The following is a 15,418-nucleotide window of genomic DNA, read 5'->3' as shown; positions in this document are numbered from 1 at the left end:
CAGCAGTTAGAGCCTAGCCTGGTCAATATAGTGAGATCCCATCTCCACAAAAAAATTTAAAAATATTCCCTGCCTTACTAGATGTGAGAAAAAATAAAATAAAAAATAAAAATTATATTAAAACGTGTCTAGGGAAAGGGATATTTTTGGAAAACTGATCAGACGAAAATGTGGCACTGAACTTGAAGGGACTCCCACGAGCCATAACACAGACTTCTCACAAAAGTAACACAAACACCTCACTAAAAAAGACCACACAATGTGCTACTCCAAGCGGAATAACGGACATATGGAAAACAGAAAACATTCAAGGAACCAAAAAAAGATCCTGAGAAGTGGCACCCACAGCAGACCCAAAATAATAAAAGTGATCCAAATCAACCCGAGCAACACATTCCATTCAAAGTGGATGGGCTGGCCAGGCGCGGTGACTCATGCCTGTAATCCTAGCACTTTGGGAGGCCAAGGTGGGCAGATCACTTGAGGTCAGGAGCTCAAGACCAGCCTGGCCAACATGGGGAAACCCCATTTCTACTAAAAATACAAGAATTAGCCGGATATGGTGGCACACGTCTGTAATTCCAGCTACTCAGGAGGCTGAGGCACGAGAATCTCTTGAACCTGGGAGGCAGAGGTTGCGGTGAGCTGAGATGGCGCCACTGCACTCCAGCCTGGGCTACAGAGTGAGACTTCGTCTCAAGAGTTCGAGACCAGCCTGGCCAACATGGCAAAACCCCGTCTCTACTAAAAAAAAATACAAAAATTAGCCCAGCATGGTGGCGGGCACCTGTAATCCCAGCTACTTGGGAGGCTGAGGTAGGAGAATCACTTGAACCTGGGAGGTGAAGGTTGCAGTGAGCCAAGATCACACCATTACACTCCAGTCTGGGCAACAGAGAAAGACTCCATCTCAATAAAAAACAAAGTGGATAGGCTCACTGCACCTCCAAATACCAGGCCAAAGTGGAGACCAATTCACTCACAAAAAAAGATGTACAGTTAAAATAAGTTTGAAAATATCTCTAGGAAACAAAAAATTATGCAGAATAACAACCAATTTTAAAGAATCCAAATAGAACTAAAAACAGCAAGAACAAAATTAACAACTCTGGACATATTTAACAGCAGATTATATACAGATGAACAGAGGTTTAGAAAAATGGGAGATAACACAGATAAAACGATCCAGCCTACAGCCAAGAGCAAAAAGAAGGCAAGCACAAAAGTGGGCTGAGCTATACGTATGTGATATGGTTGGGCTGTGTCCCCACCCAAATCTCATCTTGACTTGTAGCTCCCACAATTCCCACGTGTCATGGGAGGGGCCCAGTGGGAGGTAACTGAATCATGGGGGCGGGTCTTTCCCGTGCTGGTCTCCTGAGAGTGAATAAGTCTCCTAGATCCGATGGTTTTATAAAGAGGAGTTCCTCTGCACAAGTTCTCTCTCTTTGCCTTCCACCATCCACCTAAGATGTGACTTGGTCCTCCTTGCCTTCCACTATGATTGTGAGGCCTCCCCAGCCATGTGGAACTGTGAGTCCATTAAACCTCTCTTCCTTAATTACCCAGTCTTGGGTATGCCTTTATTAGCAGCATGAGAATGGACAAATACGGTATGCAAGAGAAGTCTAAAACTTAATGGAGAGAAAGAACAGGTAGAAGATATGATGGAGATACTGGTTAGGATTTGAGGCAACAGATGAGAAAAGCATCATCCACACGTTGAAGAAAACCCTAGATCCCAAGCAGAATCAAAGACATCATAAAAAGCCACACCTGGTGTGATAGTTAACATTGTCAACTTGATTGGATTGAAGGATACAAAGTATTGTCCCTGAATGTGTCTGTGAGGGTGTTGCCAAAGGAGATTAAAATTTGAGTCAATGGACTGGGAAAGGCAGATCCACCCTCAATCTGGGTTGCCACCACCTAATCAGCTGCCAGTGTGGCCAAAATAAAACCAGGCAGAAGAGCGTGGAAGGACTAGACTAGACTGGTTAGCCCTCTGGCCTCCATCTTTCTCCCACGCTGGATGCTTCCTGCCCTCAAACATCAGACTCCAAGTTCTTCAGCTTTCGGACTCAGACTGGCTTCCTTGCTCCTCAGCCTGCAGATGGCTTACTGTGGGACCTCACCTTGTGATTATGTGACTCGATGCTCCTTAATAAACTCCCCTTTATATATCTATCTATCCTTTTAGTTCTGTCCCTCTAAAGAACACATAAAATCAAAACTGCAGAACACCAAAGACAAAAGCCTTCAGGGTGGCCACGGCAGTGAACACAAGCTAGAGAGGGGCAGAGCGAAACCACCGGCAGGCAAGACACCAACTGCCAACTATATGTCTACGCCAGCCAGGCTTTCAAGAAGGGAAATAAAAACAGGCCAGGCACAGTTGTTCACACCAGTAATCCCAGCACTTTGGGAGGCCGAGGTGAGCAGATCACCTGAGATCACGAGTTCGAGATCAGCCTGGCCAACATGGTAAAACTATCTCTACTAAAAATACAAAAATTAGGCCGGGTGCAGTGGCTCACGCCTGTAATCCCAGCACTTTGGGAGGCCGAGGCGGGTGGATCATTTGAGGTCAGGAGTTCGAGACCAGCCTGGCCAACACGGTGAAACCCCGTCTCTACTAGAAATACAAAAATTAGCCAAGTGGTAGTGGCATGCACCTGTAATCCCAGGTACTCGGGAGGCTGAGGCAGGAGAACCCCTTGAGCCTGGGAGGCAGAGGTTGCAGTGAGCTGAGAATGGGCCACTGCACTCTAGGCTGGGCGAGTGAGAGACCCTGTCTCAAAATAAATAAATAAATAAATAAATAAATAAATACAAAAATTAGCCAGGCATGGTGGTGCACACCTGTAATCCCAGCTACTCGGGAGGCTGAAGCAGGAGAATCGCTTGAGCCCAGGAGGCAGAGGTTATAGTGAGCCGAGATCACCGCTCCAGCCTGGGCGACAAGAGTGCAAGAGCAAAACTCCGTCTCAAAAAAAAGAGAAAAAAAGACACATTCATTATTCATATTCACAAAAAAGCTAGAAGAAAGATGTCCCTCACCAGGTGAGTGGATAAAGAAACTGTGTACCATGCACACAATGAAGTACTAACCAGCATCAAAAAGGAATGAGCTACTGATCAATCTAAAGCTTGGATGAATCTTCAACTCATTTTGCTAAGTGATTTAAAAAGCTGGACCCAAAAGCCTACATATTATAGAATTCCATCTGTAGAACATTCTGGAAAAGGCAAAACCATAGAACAAAAAACAGACCACTGGTTGCCAGAGGCTGGGGAAGGAGAGAGCGGCTGGTTAGAAAGAGGACACGGGCCCTCTTGGGGGCTGGGGTTGTTCTCGAGGGTAACTGGGTGGTGAATATGACTCTACACAATTGTGCATCACAAAGAATGAACTTAGAAGCATGCAAATTTTAGGGTGGGCGAGGTGGCTCACACCTGTAATCCCAGCATTTTGGAGGCTGAGGCAGGAGGATCACTTGAGCCCAAGAGTTCAAGACCAGTCCTGTCAACATAGTGAGACCCTGTCTCTACAAAAAAATAAAAACAAAACTTAGCCAGGTGTGGTGGAACGTGCCTGTAGTCCCAGCTACTTGGGAGGCTGAGGTGGGAGGACTGCCTAAGCCTAGGAGTTCAAGGCTGTAGTGAGCCGAGATTGTACCGCTGCACTACAGCCTGGACAACAGAGCAAGACACTGTCTCAAAAAAAACAGTCCGCGCGGTGGCTCATGCCTGTAATCCTAGCACTTTGGGAGGCTGAGGTGGGGGCGGATCACCTGAGGTCGGGAGTTCAAGATCAGCCTGACCAACATGGTGAAACCCCATCTCTACTAAAAATACAAAACTAGCCGGGTGTGGTGGTGCATGCCTGTAATCCCAGCAACTCGGGAGGCTGAGGTAGGAGAATCGCTTGAATCCGAGAGGCGGAGATTGCGGAGAGCCGAGATCGCGCCACTGCACTCCAGCCTGGGCAACAAGAGCGAAACTCCATCTCAAAAAACAAAACAAAACAGTATGCAACTTTAAAAAATTGACCAGGATGTTGTGGGATCCCAGGATAGGAAGTAGCCAGTGACCAATGAACCTGACTACATACTCACCAGTGAAGACACAACCTTAGTGAGGGGCTGGGGAAGAGAGGAGTGACCTGAGTAACCTTGGAAAACAGTTGTGACTGGAAACTGAAAATGGAGACAAAGGAGCTATAACAAACACTTAACTCCACTTGGTAAATTTGTTTCTTATATGATGTGGGTTGCTAATTCTGAAACTATTATACACTTACAGGAGAGTTGAACAAATAAGTAAATAAATGGGGCCGGGCGTGGTGGCCCACACCTGTAATCCCAGCACTTTGGGAGGTTGAGGCGGGTGGATCACCTGAGGTCAGGAGTTGGAGACCAGCCTGACCAACATGGTGAAACCCCAATTAGCCAGGCATGGTGGCAGCACTTGTAATTGCAGCTACTAGAGAGGCTGAGGCAGGAGAATCACTTGAGCCCAGGAGGCAGAGGCTGCAGCAAGCCGAGATCCTGCCACTGCACTCCAGCCTGGGCAACAGAGCGAGACTGTCTCAAAAACAAACAAACAAACAAACAAAAAAAACAACCTTCTAATTTTTTTTTTTAAAGTAAATAAATGGCAGAAGTGAGAGCCAGGCTTCTCACTATCCGAGAAGGAGACTGCAAATAAACCTCGGGGGGAGGGCAGAATGAACTCTGTGGTGCTGGATTAAGCTCTGAGGTATCAGTATGTATTCCTATTTAATATATATGTCTATAAATACAAATGAACATAAATACAGCTATGAGTGTACACACAGACTAGCTCCCAGGCACACCCTTCCTCACTCTGTCCACGGAGAGAGCCCAGAAGCAGCAGCAACATCCCAGCAGGAGTGAGCACACCTAGTGCCCAGGTCTTGGTCTCAACACCATAATCCAGTAAAACACACCAAGACTCCTTGGAGAAACAGCGGACTCAGAACAGAGACAGGACCTACACGATGAGCTTGCGGCACCAACTTGCAGTGTCACAAGCCAGGATGTGCTTCAAACACATGACACAGGAGCCACCTGAAGGGGCTCCCCACGGACAGAGCTGCAACAACTTAAGAATCAAAATAACGTTGAGGCTACACTAAGCTGTGATGGCACCACCATACTCCAGCCCAGGGGACAGAATGAGACCCGGTCCCAAGAAGTCAATAAATAAATGAAGAGTGGGTTTTATAGAACCCACCAGAGACTGTGCTTCCAGGCCTCACCTAGGAGTTAGATCTTTCCTGCAATAATGCAGATTAAAAACTAAACTTGGCCTGCATAGTGGCTCACACCTGTAATCCCAGCACTTGGGGAGGCCAAGGCAGGAGGATCACCTGAGGTCAGGAGTTCGAGACCAGTCTGACCAATATGATGAAACCCCTTCTCTACTAAAAATATAAAAATTAGCCAGGAGTGGTGGCATGCTCCTGTAATCCCAGCTACTTGGGAAGCTGAGGCAGAAGAACCACTTGAACCTAGGAGGCGGAGGTTGCAGTGAGCCGAGATCGCGCCACTGCACTCCAGCCTGGGCAAGAGCAAAACTCCATCTCAAAAAACAAACAATTTGCTGGCCAAGTACAGTGGCTTATGCCTGTAATCCCAACACTTCAGGAGGCTGAGACAAGCAGATCACTTGAGGTCAGCACCAGCCTGACCAACATGAGGAAACCCTGTCTCTACTAAAAATACAATAATTAGCCAGGCATGGTGGTGGGTGCTTATAATCACAGCTACTTGGGAGGCTGAGGCAGGAGAATCGCTTGAACCCAGGAGGCGGAGGTTACAGTAAGCCAAGATCGCACCACCGCACTCCAGCCTGGGCAATAGAGCAAGACTCCGTCTCAATTAAGAAAAAAAAAAAAAAACCCAAAAACCAAAAAACCACCAAACTTGCCTAAAGCAGTGTGAACTGAGTCTAGCTAGAATCAAATGGCTAAAATAGAGGCTTTTTTTGTGTGTGTGAGATGGAATCTCGGTCTGTCTCCCAGGCTAAAGTGCAGTGGCACCCAGCTAATTTTTGTATTTTTAGTAGAGAGGGTTTTCACCATATTGGCCAGGCTGGTCTAAAATTCCTGACCTCGTGATCCGCCCACCTTGGCCTCCCAAAGTGCTGGGATTACAGGCGTGAGCCACCATGCCCAGCCTAAAATATATGCTTTTAACATAACACTTTAAAAGTAGTCAATTCCAAACTTAATGTTTTCCTCCACATGCTAACAAAAAACATGTCAATAAAATAAAGGTAATCAACTCAACACGTATGGAATTCATCCCACCAGGAACGTGGCAGAAACCAGGGACATGCAGACTGACCACAGCCTCCCTGCCCTGCCAGGCTCTCAACTGGCACAGGACTTCCAGTCACAAACTGATGATGTGAGAAACGAGGTACCAGGCCTAAGAAACAGGCTGAACAGACAGGTGAGTCAATCGACAAGGGCAACTAGAATAAAGGGAATTCATGACATTCCTCAAACTTATGAAGGGTGGCTTCTCTTCAATGTCCCATGGGAAAAACAAAAAAGGAAGATCACATGGGAGGCAGATTTGAGCTCAGGGAGAAGGGTATGAAGAGCAGCTTTCCATTCACAGGCAACACTAGGAACGTGCAGGCGGCAGCACGTGGGGCCTACAGGGTGAGCCTCTGCCTCCAGCTCTCTATGCTTCCAGTTTCCACTTCTAAAGAGAGGCCCTGCAGAGATGGAAGGTCCTCTCACTGGTTTGGATTTCTACAACATAAAGAAATCTTTTGACAAAGAATACACCTTAACAGAGAACTTAAAGAATACCTTTGTGAACATCCCACGCTGTTCTCCTGGGTGGTCACTGATTGTGAACATCCCACGCTGTTCCGGTTGGTGGTCACTGACTGTGAACATCCCACGCTGCTCTGGAGGATGGTCACTGACTTGCTTCTGCTGCAGCTGTTCCAAGTCCTCTCTCTTCTCTCCATCACAGTCCTCCGGCTAAGAAGGGGAGGACCAGAAAGAAGCATTTAAAGCAAGGTCTAGGGCTGCAGCCTCAGGCCCTTCCCAGCTCCTCTATCTGCAGGCCTATGCTGACTTCATTTAACAAGTAGAGCTCACTTCCACCTGTTCAGAACGTGCACCTTCCGCATTAACAATTCCCAAGCTCTAAACATTTTTTTTTTTTTTTTTTTTGAGACGGAGTCTTGCTCTGTCGCCCAGGCTGGAGTGCAGTGGCACAATCTCAGCTCACTGCAATCTCCGCCTCCTGGGTTCACGTCATTCCCCTGCCTCAGCCTCCCTAGTAGCTGGGACTACGGGCACCCGCCACCACACCCAGCTAATTTTTGTATTTTTAGTAGAGAAGGGGTTTCACCACGTTAGCCAGGATGGTCTTGATCTCCTGACCTCGTGATCTGCCCGCCTTGGCCTCCCAAAGTGCTGGGATTACAGGCATGAGCCACCGCACCTGGCCAGCTCTAAACATTTTTATAATGCAAGTAATTTCCCTAATGATGTTCCTGCCCCTCTTCTTAATGAATTCTACTTTTTTTTTTTTTTTTTTTTGAGACGGAGTCTCGCTCTGTTGCCAGGCTGCAATGCAGTTGCACGAACTCGGCTCACTGAAACCTCCACCTCCTGGGTTCAAGTGATTCTCCTGTCTCAAACTCCCGGTGGTTTCACCATGTTGGCCAGACTGGTCTTGAACTCCTGACCTCAGGTGATCCACCCGCCTCGGCCTCCCCAAGTGCTGGGATTACAGGTGTGAGTCACCGTGCCCAGCCTGTAATTTTTTTTTTTTTAGACAAAGTTTCACTCTGTCGCCCAGGCTGGAGTGCACTGGCATGACCTCGGCTCACTGCAACCTCCGCCTCCGGGTTCAAACAATTCTCCTGCCTCAGCCTCCCAAGTAGCTGGGACTACAGGCGCATGCCACCACGCCCGGCTAATTTTTTTTTCTTTTTTGTCTTTTTTGAGACCAAGTCTCACTCTGTCACCCAGGCTGGAGTGCAGTGGCACAATCTCAGCTCACTGTAAGCTCTGCCTCCCGGGTTCACGCCATTCTCCTGCCTCAGCCTCCTGAGTAGCTGGGACTACAGGCACGTGCCACCATGCCCAGCTAATTTTTGTATTTTTAGTAGAATCGGGGTTTCACCATGTTGGCCAGGATGGTCTCAATCTCTTGACCTTGTGATCTGCCCAACTCGGCCTCCCAAAGTGCTGGGATTACAGGTGTGAGTCACTGCGCCCGGCCATGAATTCCACTTTAAAAAAGAAATTTAATTAATTTTTTGAGACAAGGTCTTGCTCTGTCACCCAGGCTGGCGTGCAGTGGTGCAATCACAGCTCACTGCAACCTTAACCTCCTGGGCTCAAGTGATCCTCCTGCCTCAGCCACCTGAGTAGCTGGAACTACTGGCATGCGCCACTGTGCCCAGCTTATTTTTTATTTTTTTGTAGAGACAGGGTCTCTGTTCATTATGTTCCAAAGCTGGCCTCAAAATCCTGGGCTCAAGCAATCCTCCCACCTCAGCATCCCAAAATGCTGACAATACAGGCATGAGCCACAGTGCCCAGATTAGCTTGCTTTAACAAGATGATTCACTAAGAACATTTCAATTTCTTCCCAAAATAGCAAAGAAAAATGACAGTGTCGACTTTTCGGGATCATTAGATGAGTCACAAGATGAATGCAGAGAGAGAGCACGAATGGCCAATGATGATGGCAAAACTGACATGAAAATAAAATCTCAGACAAGTCTTCATTTGACAATACCCTAGATCAATCTTCTCAGAATCAAGAGGAAGTGAGGGACGAAAAGGGGATACAGTAGTCTCAATCAGCTGCCCGCTCACATGAATGATCACACTTCAAAGGAACCTGGACCATCCACTTCCTTAAGACGACACTTCTAATGTTTCTGTGTCAAAACTTACTTGATACAAAGAGGTTGGATCAAATTTCTAATAAAGTTGTTTTAAATTATTGCTTTATTCTTACTTCTGTAAATTACATGTAAAACAACTTAAAATGACAAAACAGTAAGACGGCCCAGAAATCTAGATGATAAATGGTGATAACTATTTTTCCTGGTATTTGATACAAATATGAGTTGGAAAAGTGCTAGAACCACACTTCTTAAGCCTTCTATAGCACTAGTTAAATCTTCTTCAGCCAAAGTTTTTGTATTTTCTTCTGAAATTCTTGACCTCTGAGCAATTTTTGGATGGTTCTTTTTTTTTTTTTGGAGTTAAAGTCTCGCTCTTGTCCTCCAGGCTGGAGTGCAATGGCGCAATCTCGGCTCAGTGCAACCTCTGCCTCCCGGGTTCAAGTGATTCTCCTGCCTCAGCCTCCCGAGTACCTGGGATTACAGGCGCCTGCCATGAGACCCGGCTAATTTTTGTATTTTTAGTAGAGATGGGGTTTCACCACGTTGGCCAGGCTGGTCTCGAACTCCTGACCTCAGGTGATCTTCCTGCCTTGGCCTCCCAAAGTGCTGGGATTACAGGCATGAGCCAATGCATCCCGCCAGATGGTTCCTTTACCAAAAAATGGCCTCTCCTCACTTTGTTCCTCATCTGTAACTGAAAGGTCAAATTCTGCTTTCTACCATTGCTTTATTTTTATGATTTTTTTTTTTTGAGACAAGGCCTTGCTCTGCCGCCCAGGCTGGCGTGCAGTGGTGCCACCATAGCTCACTGTAGCCTCAAACTCCTGGGCTCAGGTGATCCTCCCAACTCAGCCTCCTGAGTAACTGGGACTACAGGTGTGCACTGTCATGCCCAGCTAATTTTTATATTTTTCATACAGACAGAGTTTCAACCATCCTCCCACGTTGGCCTCCCAAAGTGCTCGGAGCCACCACGCCTGACCTTGCTTTCTGCCATTTCTGAGTTAACTTTCAGAACTGAGACAGCTGTTGCATTGTTTCAACTATTTTTCCATCATGCACTTAACAAATTGTAAGGCAACAGAGCCGAATCCTGAATATTTACCACAAAGTCTTTCTGCAATTCTACCTTCACTTATAACCATCCTGAAAAAAAACTAAGATCTTAAAGTTGGTTAAAAATATGTCTTATATCAGCTGGGCACGGCGGCTTACGCCTGTAATCCCAGCACTTTGGGAGGCCGAGGTGGGAGGATCACCTGAGTTGGGGAGGTCAAGGCTGAAGTAAGCTGACTGGGCCACTGCACTCCAGCCTGGGCGCCAGAGGGAGGACCTGTCTCCAAAAAAAAGAAAAAAGACTTATGCTAGAAATCATCAGTATTTACCTAACAGTTAGTGATCAAAGTAAGCAATTTATTATATGTTGGAAAGCACAATTTCTCCCTCCCCTTCACACACACACACACACACACACACACACACACACACACACACACACTTATCTTCTTATGCTGTTCAATAAGCTCACTAGACTCTCCATAGCCAAACCTCTCACAATTTATAGATGGGTAAAATAAAACAAATGCACCTTTAATTATGTTTAAAGCACTGGTACAACTATAACATAAAGGTTCCTTGAGGATTCCCGATCTCCGGACGCAGCATGACCAACCATCTGAGAGGGGAGTGCCCTGGCCTGGGACATTATTCGGCCACACGGCCACCAGCTGCTAGCTTTAAACAGTGGACACTTTCCTAGAATTTCACTTTTCAGAAGATCACTATTTTGAACACAAAATTACTCCTATTTTAACATCTACAACTGGATTAAAGGCATACTAAACTCAAATATCATGAACTATTTTATAATACATATGAAAAAAACTCCTTTTTAGACTGAACTGATGATGTACAATGATATAATCAGAAAAAAGTTAATGAAATATCTGCTTCTAAAGCACCAATGGTTTTTATATATATAATTGACAAAATGGCTTAAGAAATTTGATTCCTAACTTGGTATACAGCAGAAAGACAATGGCTCTATTCTACACATACTACTTAGTTTACCTATACATGTATAAAGAAAATAAATTTTAGCCAGGTGGGATGGCTCACACCTATAATTCCAGCACTTTGGGAGGCCGAGGTGGGAGAATTACTTGAGCACAGGAGTTTGAGACCAGCCCTGACAACACAGTGTAACACTGTCTCTACAAATTTTTTTTTAAGTTAGCCAGGCATGGTGGCACATGCCTGTAGTCCCAGGTACTAGGGAGGCTGACGCAGGAGGGTCACTTGAGGCCAGGAGGTCAAGGCTGGAATGAGCCATGATTGCGCCACTGCACTCCAGCCTGGTCAAGAAAACAAGACCCTATCTCAAAGAAAAGGGGAAAAAAGCTGATGTCCAAGATCCAATAGGGGTTATACCTGATGACTGCATGTTTAGCTTATTAAAATGTCAGGAATTCTGTGGGAAAAGCTGACTGGTACCTGACCTTTGCCCACCATTTTAGAGCCAATGGACAGGAAGAGGAGGTATGTCTCTGCTGATGTCAAGCTGTAACTGTGCAGAGGAGTTCAGGATGATGATGTGAGATGAAAATCAGTCAGGCCCTGCCATGCCTTCATTCCATGAAGAATCCTGGCTGCAGGAGCACATACATTTTCCTAGAGAAAGTATCCTTACATTTTACCAGCTTTTGGTTTTTAAAATATTGCTTTAAACAGTTGTTACTACTCGCAGCAACAGTTATTTTATAAGTAACAAAATGCTTTACCTTGGCCATCTTGCCATTGTTTCACCAAGTTTTGTGAAAGCAGACCCCTCCTCACATCTACCACACCACCCCACACTTGAGGGTGAAGTGTCCTGTCCACTGTGGTCACGAGGAGGTGACACAAAATGCAGCAAGTGCAGTGAGTGTGCGTGTGCATCTCTAAGTCAAGGGGACCAGTAATGGGCCTCGTATTTATAGATTGCTTTAAGATGTCCAAAATACATGTTTTATTAGTGGTATAGTTAAATCTAAAATGAAAAAAAATGTTATATAAGTAACCTAATGTGTTTATTGTAGGAAATACCAAAAACCATAACAACGAAAAAACCAATAACTCTACTCCTTTCTGACCACCACTGTTAATTTTCTGGTATATGCCCTTCTGGTTTTGAAAACAAAAATCAAAATGCTTTTCATCAGATCATCTTCCTGAATGAAGGCATGCATCAAATAGCAGAGTTAGAAACTAAGAGAGTCTCTACCTGATGAAACAGCAAAGTATGAGTGTTTAATCAGGAGTCTATACCATGCCTTCTAATGTTAACGACCCATCAGTCTCCAAATACAATTTACCACAAAATGTGCTAAGTTTGGAATGGTTTTCTGATAGGATCCTGAGATTCCCACATATATTTATCAGCTTACTACTTTTAAAACGTCTATGCAGGCCAGGCACAGTGGCTCACGCCTGTAATCCCCACACTTTGGGAGGCCGAGGCGGGTGGATCACGAGGTCAGGAGTTTGAGACCAGCCTGGCCAATGTGGTGAAACCCCATCTCAACCAAACAAATACAAAAATTAGCCAGCCATGGTGGTGCCCACTTGTAATCCCAGCTACTCGGGAGGCTGATGCAGGAGAAATGCTTGAAATCGGGAGGCGGAGGTTGCAGGGAGCAGAGAGCGTGCCGCTGCACTCCAGCCTGGATGACAGAGTGAGACTTCGCCTTGAAGAAAAAAAAAAAGTATGTGTAACCAGAGGGCCGGGTGCAGGGGCTCACGCCTGTAATCCCAGCACTTTGGGAGGCCAAGGTGGGTGGATTGCTTGAGGTCAGGAGTTGAAGACCAGCCTGACCAACATGGTGAAACCCTGTCTCTACTAAAAATACAAAAATTAGCTGGGTTCGGTGGCGGGCGCCTGCAATCCCAGCTACACGGGAGGCTGACGCAGGAAAATCGCTTGAACCCAGGAGGCAGAGGTTAGAGTGAGCCAGGATTGCACCACTGCACTCCAGCCTGGGCAAAAGAGTGAGACTCCGTTTCAAAAAAAACCAAAAAACAAAAAACAAAAAACATATGCAACCAGAATATATCAAAAGTAACTTTCTGCCCAGCATGGTGGCAGAAATCCTGTAATCCTGGCACTTTGGGAGCCTGAGGCAGGAAGATCGCTTCAGCCTGGGAGGCAGAGGTTGCACTGAGCCGAGTTCGTGTCACTGCGCTCCAGCCTGGGCAACAGAAAGACTGTATCTTAAAAAGAAAACAGGAAAAAAAAAAAAAAGACACCAACCCAACAACCAAAAACACTCAAGAGATAAAAAGCAAAATTCAGGATTTGTAGGTAGAATAACACAAATTTTAACTGTTGGCAACAACTCAATTTTTTAAGTAAAGCAGGATACATACATTATGACCTTGAGCCAGATTCTGCCTTTGGCCACCAGTTTTCCAGCAAATCCTAGCAAACATCAAAGCCTGCACCCATTCTGCTGCAGCAGCAGGGACACTCAACACCTAAGGCCCTCGTTCATAATTCATACAAAAGGCCCAAGGACAGCTCACCTCCAGGCAGGTTTGTAGGCCCCCAAGGAGCCCGGAAGGCCAGCCCCTTCAGGACTCAGTGTGCACTCACCTGCCACACCTGCCCATGGGGGTGCCCCTGCAGCTCACAAGGCCTCAAGCACCAGACCCAGTCTCCTCCAGCAAGACACCATGTCTGCAACACCTTCACCCCTTCCCTCTTCATCTCACTTTTAGTAAAAAGGTAAAAGACAAATGTGACAAGCAGGTGCATTTACAACTATGTGAAGGAATATTATGTTTTAAATGTCCCAAGAAACACCCATCAAAGGGGCTGACACGACCACACATGAAGAACTCCCAATCTTCCATTACAAAGCAAACAACTGACACTTGTCTTCAAGTAGTTAATCCAAAACTTCTCAAAATTACATAATAAAGATAAAACAGGGCCAGGCGCAGTGGCTCATGCCTATAATCCCAACACTTCAAGAGGCTGAGGAGGGAGGATCACTTGAGCCCAGGGGGTTGAGGCTGCAGTGACCTGAGATCACACCACTGCACTCCAGGCTGGGCAACACAGCAAAACACTGTCTGGAACAAACAAAAGAAAAAAAAAGAAAAAGAAAACCCAAATTTATTAAGAATAAAACCATAGGCCGGGCAGGGTGGCTCATGCCTATAATCCCAGCACTTTGGGAGGCCGAGGCGGGCAGATCATGAGGTCAGGAGATTGAGACCATCCTGGCTAACACAGTGAAACCCCACCTCTATTAAAAATACAAAAATTAGCCGGGCGTGGTGGCGGGCGCCTGTAGTCCCAGCTACTTGGGAGGCTGAGGCAGGAGAATGGCATGAACCTGGGAGGCGGAGCTTGCAGTGAGCCGAGACTGCGCCACTGCACTCCAGGCTGGGCAACAGAGCGAGAATCCGTCTCAAAAAAATAAAAAATAAAATAAAAAGAATAAAACCATAAAAATTTACTCACTGTTTTTTTTTTTTTCTGAGACAGAATCTCGCTCTGTCACCCAGTCTGGAGTGCATTGGCGCGATCTCGGCTCAATGCAACCTCTGCCTCACAAGTTGAAGCTATTCTCCTCCCTCAACCTCCCGAGTAGCTGGGATTACAGGTGTGCGCCACCATGTCCGGCTAATTTTTGTATTTTTAGTATAGACAGGGCTTCTCCATGTTGGCCAGGCTGGTCTGGAACTCTTGACCTCAGGTGATCCGCCTGCCTCGGCCTCCCAAAGTGCGGGGATTACAGGCGTAAGCCACTGCACCCGGCCCTCACTTTTTATAAACTAAAATAATACCCTCTTTCCTCACTTTTGAAAGGCAAAAACAGACCAAAGACCATCTTTAGTAAATCACACTAGAAATCACTAGAATATAAGCGAAATGTTCAAATACAACATTGAGCAAATCTACCTGAGCGGCAAAGGCCCCTCCTGCCCCATCAGGGGTGTCGTCACATGATGTGCCTTTGCAAATGTCCCCTCCTCCACAGAGTGCGCTGTCCTCCTTGGTTACCGGACTCTCCTCCTGGACAGACGCATTGACAGCCGAGCCCTTCCTCTTCGCCGTCTTTTTCTCCGAATGCGAACTGTCACCTTTTGTTTTTCTCTGTCGGAAGTGAGCAAGCTGCGCAAAAATGTAGATAAGTAGTAAAGGCAAAGGTAAGTGAGAAAAAAATAACAGAACCACAAAGTCAACAGACTGGTGGGGACCATGAGGCCCGAGGGCTGACCCAGTCTACTCTGCCACACCTGGCCAACAGATGGCTCTCCACAAACACTGCCTTCATCAATATCTATATCCAAGGGGTCTAACAATGAGGACTGCTAATTATGCCTGGTAAAGAAAACCATACGGCTGATTGGCAGAATAGCTTTCCTAGCCCTTGGCAGTTTACAGAAAAATAAAACTTTAAAAAAAATTTGTATAAAAGATTGATAGCTTAATCAAGGCATATTTAAGTTT

At 46.1% G+C, this 15,418-nt stretch overlaps 1 protein-coding gene across 7 annotated transcripts in view; it reads right to left on the bottom strand.

Moving 5' to 3' along the window:
• PCNT (pericentrin) overlaps positions 1-15,418 on the bottom strand; it is a 203,298-nt gene that overhangs the window by 185,024 nt on the left and 2,856 nt on the right. For all 7 annotated transcript variants that reach the window (XM_055105153.2, XM_055105160.2, XM_055105158.2 and 4 more), the window contains exons 2-3: positions 14,867-15,079; positions 6,851-7,027 (exon numbers count right to left, since the gene is read on the bottom strand). In XM_055105153.2, the coding sequence (XP_054961128.2) occupies positions 6,851-7,027; positions 14,867-15,079 (390 nt within the window). The remainder of the gene's footprint in view (positions 1-6,850; positions 7,028-14,866; positions 15,080-15,418) is intronic.

Source organism: Pan paniscus, chromosome 22 (genome assembly GCF_029289425.2).
Source record: "Pan paniscus chromosome 22, NHGRI_mPanPan1-v2.0_pri, whole genome shotgun sequence".
Lineage (NCBI taxonomy): Eukaryota > Metazoa > Chordata > Mammalia > Primates > Hominidae > Pan > Pan paniscus.
This window is presented reverse-complemented; position numbering and strand designations above follow the sequence as displayed.